The sequence below is a fragment of the Pimephales promelas genome, chromosome 2 (assembly GCF_988280905.1).
Source record: "Pimephales promelas chromosome 2, fPimPro1.hap1.1, whole genome shotgun sequence".
Taxonomy (NCBI): Eukaryota; Metazoa; Chordata; class Actinopteri; order Cypriniformes; family Leuciscidae; genus Pimephales; species Pimephales promelas.
This window is the reverse complement of record NC_142770.1, coordinates 35,972,226-35,981,038: the sequence shown is the minus strand read 5'-3', so window position 1 is coordinate 35,981,038 and position 8,813 is coordinate 35,972,226. Positions and strand designations below refer to the sequence as shown.

Sequence of the window (8,813 nt, the reverse complement as noted above, 5' to 3'; positions counted from 1 at the left end):
TTCCTCTTCCAAAACAGTAGATGGCGCACCGGATTAATTTAGCGCTAGTCCTCCCGGGAGAAGCAGTGATTATTTGAAACGCGTTCGAGCTTCCCTTTGCCACAGCGGTGAAAATGAGCGGTGAACAACAGGTGAGTTATGTCTTACAGTCTCTATAATTTACCTTTTGAGGTTTTCTTTGCCAAATGATTGTTACATATATAGACAGAAATCCGCATTAGTACTCTCTCTAGGATAGGGGAATCTATAAGCTGAAAGCTCTGCCATCATATGTTGCTTTTTATATTTTTTTCAACACCAGACTCGTTCAAAATGACTAAATTAATATGTATACACAGAACGAGTCTATTTCTTTCGTTCTCCATAGATGTTTGAGAACAATACATTTAATTGAAAGGAGGATTTAATTTTTCTTTCTAAAATAACCATTTGGGCACTACATACGTCACCGGCAAGTTAAGAAACAATTGTATATTTTTTGTTTCGTTCATTAATTATTTTATTACATTAACAAGGTTGTCAGTGGACGGGTAGCTACAGAGTGAAATATGTTTTTATCATGTGTTATGTTTTTTAATTATTCCATTAAAGGTTTCTAATGGTACTCAAAGTACCACTGTAGTGTACCACCCTTTCTAAAACATTACAGTCTTGTATTCTATATTACATTTTGTTTAAACCATTTACAAGTTTTTTTTATTATTAATGTTTAATATATTGCAGTTAAAATCAATAACTATCTGTCTGTGTCTGTCCATTGATGTCCCAGGTGGTTCGCATAATGATGGAGCGGCTTCGATCTCGACTTGAGCACATTCTCAATCGGCAACCTCTGGACCTAGACTATTTACAGTTCATATGCACACAGGAGATGGTGTTGTTCAGTGCATTTTCTGATCAGATTTATCTTCCTGAGAGTATTGTGAATGGTCTAGGAGAACTGTACAGATTAGTAACTGAGGAAAAATCAAATCAAGTCGTGGAAGTGTTCATTCAAGTCACTCATGGAGCAGCTGGACGTCCACGCTTTGATGTGTCGCATGATTACCTGCTGCATCTACTCCATCAGGGTCTCACTGTGTCATGCATTGCCAGTGTTCTCGGAGTGTCTAGGCGGACAGTGTACAGACGAATGGCAGATTTAAACATCACTGTTCGAGGTCTTTACAGCACTTTATCAGACGCAGAACTTGATAACCTTGTTGGTGAAATCAAAGAAAGCATGCCACATGCAGGTTATCGGCTTGTTAAGGGGAGTTTGCAAGCCAGAGGTCATAGGGTTCAGTGGGAGAGAGTTAAGGCCTCAATGCATCGTGTTGACACCATGGGTATCCTTTCCCGTTTGAACATGCTAGGGTGTGTTGTGCGGCGCAAATACTCCGTTCCTGGACCAAAAGCACTTGTACACATCGATACCAACCACAAACTGATCCGGTGAGTGAGTGTCTATCTGTCCCTGTATCTTCCTTTCTGTATCAATCAATCTATCTCAAACTTGTCAGTGTAGGTGATTTGGTTGTTTTAAAAAAAAGCTTAATTCTAAAATGAGTTGTCTATTGAATAACTAGGTACACTATTGTCATCTTTGGTGGCATTGATGGATTTTCCAGAAAGGTAATAATATCTTATAAAAAACACTTTTTAACACAAGGTCAGCTTGACCAAACACGTTTAACTCATTTTATCTCCTGCTTTTTTCCCCGATAGATCATGTACCTAGGTGCCGCAAATAACAATCTGTCATCTACAGCCTTGGCTTTCTTCCAGCAGTCCATTGAACATTATGGATTTCCACTGAGGTATTTTAATAATCAACCAAAACAACTATAGATGCAGCAATAGGAAATAGGCAATAGGCATCTCAATAGGAAATGCCCACTCACATAATAACATACTGTTCCTCTGCATTTAAACTGTAAGGTGCGCTAAATCGAACCAATGGTGGTATTCAATCAGCGGTCGAAGGTCTCACGTGTGTTCCATCTTTTCTCATGGTAAAGGGATTTTGATTAAATCCAATACATTTTCTCAAGCATTAAAGGATAGATCTAGATAGATCTATCTCTATATCTATCTCAAGTGGAAAATGTAAAGTTTACATGCAGAGGAACACTCACATGTGTACTGTATGAGTGTGTGTTTAGTCTTTCGGTTAACATTAAACTGTATTGAGCTGAATTTTTACATGCTGCAGTTTTCAGAGTTTTATTTGGGTGTCCAAATAAAACTGACATGTCTGACATGTATAAAGGGTTAGTTCACCCACAAATTATCTTTTTTTTTTTCATCATTTACTGACTCTCATGTCTTTCCAAACAGTATGACTTACTTTCTTCTGTGGAATATAAACAATGTGTTGTTAATAACACTGTTTTGATTCCCATTTATGGACAAGAAAGTCAATGGGAATTTAAACTGTTTTCTTACTGACATTCTTCAAGATTCTTATTTTGTATTCCACATAAGAAAGACAATCATGCAGATTATTTAACAACATAATGGTGAGTAAATGATGAAATAATATCATTTTTGGGTTAACTATCCTGACTATTTTTATGTGAAGTGACATAAAAAAGGCTTTGACAGGAAATTGTTGGAAATGCTGCATGTATTCACTTCTTATATTTATGTTTAGCATGATTACTGTTTATCAATTATTCTTTAGAGTAAGAGGTGACCATGGCGTAGAGAATGTCGACATAGCACGTCTGATGTTCACCGTACGGGGCACAGGAAGGTCCAGCTTTATTGCTGGAAAGAGCGTCCACAATCAGAGGCAGGTAGTTTTTCCTCTTCTCTTCGAATGTATTGCTATGGTCTTTTTTTGTTGCTTTTGATGTTTGTAGGACTTTGGTTGTCTATAGGATAAATTTTGTTTAAAGATTAATTGCTTTTAAATGGCAGATGTATCATGTTTCCTGACATTATATTAGGGTCTTAAAAATATAATTCTAATGAGACTCGTAAAAGTATAATTGTACTTTATCTGTTAATCACTTAAAAAAAATGGTAGTGGCACTTTTAATTATTTGCCATACCTTTCTTAGATAAAAGTAATGATGTATCTACATGAAACAATATGTTTGGAATGAGACTAAATTAATTTAAATAAAAATTTACATTGACAATAATTCATTATAAAATATCACTTTTTCAGGATTGAGAGACTGTGGAGAGACGTGTGGTGTGCTGTAACCACCATATACTATAGTGTGCTGCACTCACTGGAAGATGATGGGTTCTTTGACCTATCTAACAACATGCATCTTTTTAGTTGCCATTATGTGTTCTTGCCCAGAATACAAGCTAGCCTGGACGCATTTCATAATGGATGGGATAACCACCCTATTCGAACCGAGGGGAACATGACACCCAATCAGCTCTGGGAGATGGGAAGCATGCGGTGGCAGAGCCAGAGTTTGAAGACACTGAGGTAACAAAATGGCATCAAACAAATCGCTGCAACAAGATTAAAAAGCGTAAGCTATTCTAGCTTTTGTAGAAGATGGAAATTTGACCTTGCTGACCCAGCTATTGTTATTCAGATATTTTGTTAATGGGGTCATGAACTGGCTTTTTATATTGTTGTTTGAGGTCAACTTATGACGTTCGCTTGGTTTTTGCATTCAAAAACATCAAAATGAATAAGTAATAGGCTATTTACTACCCAAGTTTTGAGCCTAGCTCAACAGTTCTTGGTTTTTATGGGCGTCTGCACTGAAGACTTGGAAGTAAACGCCCACTGATGTGAGTGGATAACAGTTTTGCATATTATAATGAGCTATGTGTGTAATGCGTGAATTGGTGGGCAGGGCAAAACCAGCCGTGTTGAAGTAGGCGTTGATCATCTGCTGTGGGGGTGGTGTTTTATCCTCTTTGACAGAGCCGAGTTTGCTGAGCCTGGTGTCAATAAAAGCTTTGATTGGACTAACAAGGATGTTTTCAGTTTCGAAACTTACAGGATATTCTTATAATATGATGACCTCTTAGATGTCAAAAGCTCAAGGAAAATTTGATTTCTCAGTTCATCGCCCCTTTAAGCTATGTTATATTACTTGCTGTTATAAATTTATTTATAAATAAAATACTGATTAATCCGTTTTAGGAACTGTCCCTTCAACACCTTGACTGGGAAGATTGTGGCCTGCCTTATGATTCACAACATGGAGTCATTGTTCCCATGGCTGACAGCCTGTTGACCCCAGAAGAGCTAGCAGGACTTCAAGCAGCCATTGATCCCATGGGACCCTCAACATCATATGGCAGAGATATCTATCTGGCAACCACTCACTACATACAGCACATACTGGGCAAACACTGAAGAACCGTTTTATTGTTTTTCTTTTCAACCTTTTGTCCATGTTGAATTTTAAGTAAACAAAAAGACTTACTGTATGTAAAAATACAAAAACTACAGTTATGTCATTAACAGGTTTATAACATATCACTGCATAAACAGTGAAGAACAGTTTGGTAATTATTTTCAACCTCTGTAGTGCTTTTATTTTTTCAAATAAATCAAGTAAAAAAAAGTGTCTGTGACTGCACATGTTTAAAAAAAAAAAAAACTGAAATTAATAACTATATAAACAATTCCACCACACTATCCATGAACATGGTTCGATAGAATCAATGGATATAGATGGTTAATAGAACAAGAAATAGACCTAAACTGTTAAAGAACTGTTGCACCACTATTACACCAGCCCAAATCCTGTATTGACTGTATTTATGCATGCAAGTAATTCTTTCTTGAATGCTGTGTAATCAGTGTATCGGGATGGAAGACGTAGGGTCTCAAAACATGTGGATGCCTTGGGGAGGTTAACTCCGGATACCTCCAGTTTGAGGGAAGTAGTGGGAACCTCCCAACCGACCCAGAATTTGACAAGGGCCTTCAGCTCATGACTGGAGGCTGTGAATATATTAGTGACAATTTAAAAAAATAAACATATCCAAATGTTTCTATTTATTTCCATTAATAGCATATTGGCTGATGCATTTTTATCATGCATCTAAAAATGTTACAATATATATATATATTTATATATGTGTGCACTGTCTAAATGATCCATAGTGTCACATTTATGTGTGTGTGTGTGTGTGTGTGTGTGTGTGTGTGTGTGTGTATATATATATATATATATATATATATATATATATATATATATATATATATATATATATATTAGGGCTGGGAATTTATTAGAAAAATTTAACTAATTAATCGCACAACTTGCTGTGATTAATCGCAATTAATCGCATTTTTTCCCAAAGCTTGTTATCAATACTTATACGTTAAAAATGATACATTTACACAATGAAGTATAGTTTAAACAGAGCATTTTATTACAATGATCTTATGAACTGTAAACGTTCTCTCCTGGGAACTAGTATGGGTAATTCCCATAAAGTGCAACATTATAAAACAAAGTGTATAAGTGTAAGTTGAATTTGATCAGAAATCCTAAATCATCTTATAAAGTAAGGCAATAAGCCAAAAGCAATTTCTTCATATCCACCAACAATATAATTAAACAAAATGTTAAAGTGTAAGTTTAAACTACCAAGATCATCAAAATGGTTGGAACTTAATCCAAAGCAAAAACTTTTTTTTTATGCCCCAAACATGTCGCACCAAACAGCCTTTGCAGAACGAATAACACAAGGAGAATGTTACATATTTTGCCACAACATTTTGCCTACTCTTTTGCATTGAGCCAGCAACTAAGACAGACCAGTTTGTTTACATTATCAGGAGACAAGGAAGCTCTCTTCTTTTGGACGATGTGGCCTGAGAGTGAGAACAACCTCTCACAGGGCACTGTGGTTGCAGGTGTGGACAGGTATTTGCGTGCTATGCGTGCCATTAGAACATGTGCTCCTTCTCTTGATGACCACCACTGCAGTGGACACTGGTCCATGTTGATTTTGGGCTCTGATTTGTAGCGTTTCAGACATTTGTCTATAGAATCTTCATCATCTGAATCTGAATCAGATGAACAAAGCAAGAACTCAGACATCCTGGTCTTTTTTGTTGGCTGTTTTCCTGTTGTCTCTGTTGACGGTTGTTGTGCCAGCCTCTCCTCCTTTACCAGGCTGCTTATTGAGGTCCACACCTCATGCCTTTCGTCTTTAGGAAGACACTTCAAATCTTTAAACCTGGGGTCGAGAGCAGTAGCGATCTTCAGCCATTTGAGGTTGGTGCTTTCCTTCCTTTTAGCTAGGTCTGTGGTAAACACCTTCTTGAACCTCACCACATAGACTGGATCACCATCTGATGGCTCCATAACCCGGAACAAGTGGCAAAATGCTGGTAACACCACTGAACAAGAAATGTACTGCTCGCCCCCTAGGAGTTCAGTCACATTTCTGCAGAGGAAAGTACAAGATGTAATTATGTCAGTAAATTGTTTTAATTATACAGTGGCACACACAATAAGTCAGATCACACAGAGACAATTTTCAAAGGGGTACGAAACACACTAGGGCTGTCACTTTTGAGAAAAATCTAATTCGAACGAATATCAAATATTAAGCAATGTATTTGTATATCTACGGGGAAAAAAATGTACAAATGCATTAACAGTCTGGCTGTCATAATAATAACTCTCCGGCCATAGCCTGTCTAAAAAACACATGTTTGACTTAATGTTTGAAACAGCAGACTATCAACTTAATCTATATGAAGTGCCCCTATGGGTTACACTTTATTTCGATAGTCACTTTAGACATTCTACTAACTATAAGTAACTTTTCAACTACATGTCAACTAAGTGTCATTAGAGTATTAGTAGGCTGTAGTAGACTGTCAGTAGACTGTTAGGTTAGGGTTAGGTGTTAGGGTTCAGGTTAGGAGAACAAGTTGACTTGTAGTTGCTAAGTTACTTACAGTCAGTTGAATGTCTGTTGAGGGACCAATAAAATAAAGTGTTAGCAGATATTAAGCTGACAGTCTACTAATACTCTAATGATAGTTAGTTGACATGTAGTTGAAAAGTTACTTATAGTTAGTTGAATGTCTAAAGTGGACTATCGAAATAAAGTGTTACCACACTATGCATAGACAATCACAAAATTAAGCTAAGGTTACATGGAAAAAACAGAATAGGAACATCAAATAACGTGACAACTTACACAGCTAATTCATTTCTTAATATTGTTTGTTAGAAACACCAGTCCATCAACTTGATCTGGATCAAGTGCGGCTCTTTATATTGATGATGTTCTCCGCGGTGGAGAACACGCACTCTGAGTGCACAGACGTGCCTGGCACACACATATTTTAGAGCCTGCTACTGAATGAGATGGTAAACAATAAAATAAATCAAACGGTCTAATCATAGATTGCAAAAAAAAAAAAAAAAAACATGGCACTTTGAAAATAGTTTATTTATAGTTCGTTTACGGACATTTCACGTCATGTTCGAATGCATATTCGAATATCGAATAAAAAACTGACAGCCCTAAAACACACACACATATGCACACACACACACACACACTCACACACACACATACATATATGCACGCGCACACACGCATGACAAACACAGGAAGAGAGGAAACACAGATATAGAGAGACAAACAATAGAGAGAGAAATAAACTAACCTGCAAGGTTCAAGTAGTTCTTCAACCTTTTCCAGTTTAGCAAGCTCCTGTGATGTCAACATGGCAATTTTGCTGTTCTGCTGAGACAGAGTAGTGGACAGTGGCAATCTGTTTCGCAGGATCCGCCTGACCATCTCTGTCAAGTGTTTTCTTCTAGCTGTGAGGTGTCCACACTTAACAAGGACAAGACTTCGGATTTCACTCAGATAAATTTATTTTGACCAGTTCAAGTAACAGGAGTAACAGGTGAAAAACCTTTAAATACAAAAAATAAAGCATTTTGAGTAAACAGGTATTATTCACAGTCTCAGTAAACACAAGTCAAGGTAAGTATTTCAACCAGGTAAGTATATTTAGATGTATAATGTCCCACAAACAATTATATTTTAACAGGATTTACTAATCTGTATTTTAAGCATTAACAAGTCTATTGAAGCATTTACTTACAAATATAAAAGGTAAAAAGCACACACTTTATCCATAAACATCCAAGGATTTGGTTTTAGCAATTTATTTCTTTAACTATGCAGTGACAATTTTTAACTCACACCCACATTAACACACTTAGCTTATTAAATACATTTCTGCACCTAAACAGTTAAGGATCTGAACGTTAGTCCATATGAGCTTACCGATAGCCTGTCACAATCAAAAGTCTCATTCCTCACAGTGGATGCATAATGCTTCTGCCGTCCTCTCAGTCCATTTCATTTCAGCCAAATGACTGCATTGTGTGTGTATATATGCTCCCGCTCACTTAACTGGGCACGAGCTTCTGATTACCCCAATTTCATTCACCTGGTCGCAAGTGTGCCAAGGCGCGCACAGTCACGTGCGCACTACCAATACAGAGCGGCACGCAGATAGGACGCCATGGAAGAGGAGGAAATGAGACAGGCTCACAGGAGACAAAACACAGCGCGACACCTCCCACTCGATCTTTGCGGGGCAGCGCTCAGAAAGATCGTACTCTCAGGTGGGCTGGTCTCTGACTTGATCCTCCAACGGCATGAGGACCACAAGACGTCGGACATCCCGATGCAGTATGGTACCCAATTCAGGATCCGTGGCACCAGGTTTTAAATTTCTCACAGAGACGCTGGAACTTGGAGAGACTTTCACATGAACATCTCGAACGACGCCTCTGAAATCAGGATTTGCACTGATTACCTTTGCAAGTCTAAACTGCCCTCTCAGTGCG

At 37.6% G+C, this 8,813-nt stretch overlaps 1 protein-coding gene and 1 non-coding gene across 2 annotated transcripts; one reads left to right on the top strand and one right to left on the bottom strand.

Moving 5' to 3' along the window:
• On the top strand, window positions 1–4,524 carry LOC120480945 (uncharacterized). Its single transcript, XR_016146059.1, has 7 exons — window positions 1–131; window positions 770–1,434; window positions 1,569–1,614; window positions 1,708–1,799; window positions 2,666–2,776; window positions 3,158–3,433; window positions 4,106–4,524. It is a non-coding gene; the product is annotated as an uncharacterized LOC120480945 (transcript).
• A 1,178-nt stretch (window positions 4,525–5,702) lies between these two features.
• On the bottom strand, window positions 5,703–7,746 carry LOC148997279 (E3 SUMO-protein ligase ZBED1-like). Its single transcript, XM_089132503.1, has 2 exons — window positions 7,613–7,746; window positions 5,703–6,372 (listed from the first exon to the last, which is right to left on the bottom strand). The coding sequence occupies exons 1-2, from the start codon at window positions 7,744–7,746 to the stop codon at window positions 5,703–5,705; spliced, it is 804 nt and encodes a 267-aa protein (XP_088988629.1).
• Window positions 7,747–8,813: the final 1,067 nt, after the last annotated feature.

Coding starts and splice junctions, on each gene's coding strand:
- LOC148997279 (XM_089132503.1), bottom strand. CDS start 7,746: ATGGTCAGGCGGATCCTGCGAAACAGATTGCCACTGTCCACTACTCTG. Junction 6,373..7,612: donor GAACTACTTGAACCTTGCAG/GTTAGTTTATTT, acceptor TTTCCTCTGCAG/AAATGTGACTGAACTCCTAG.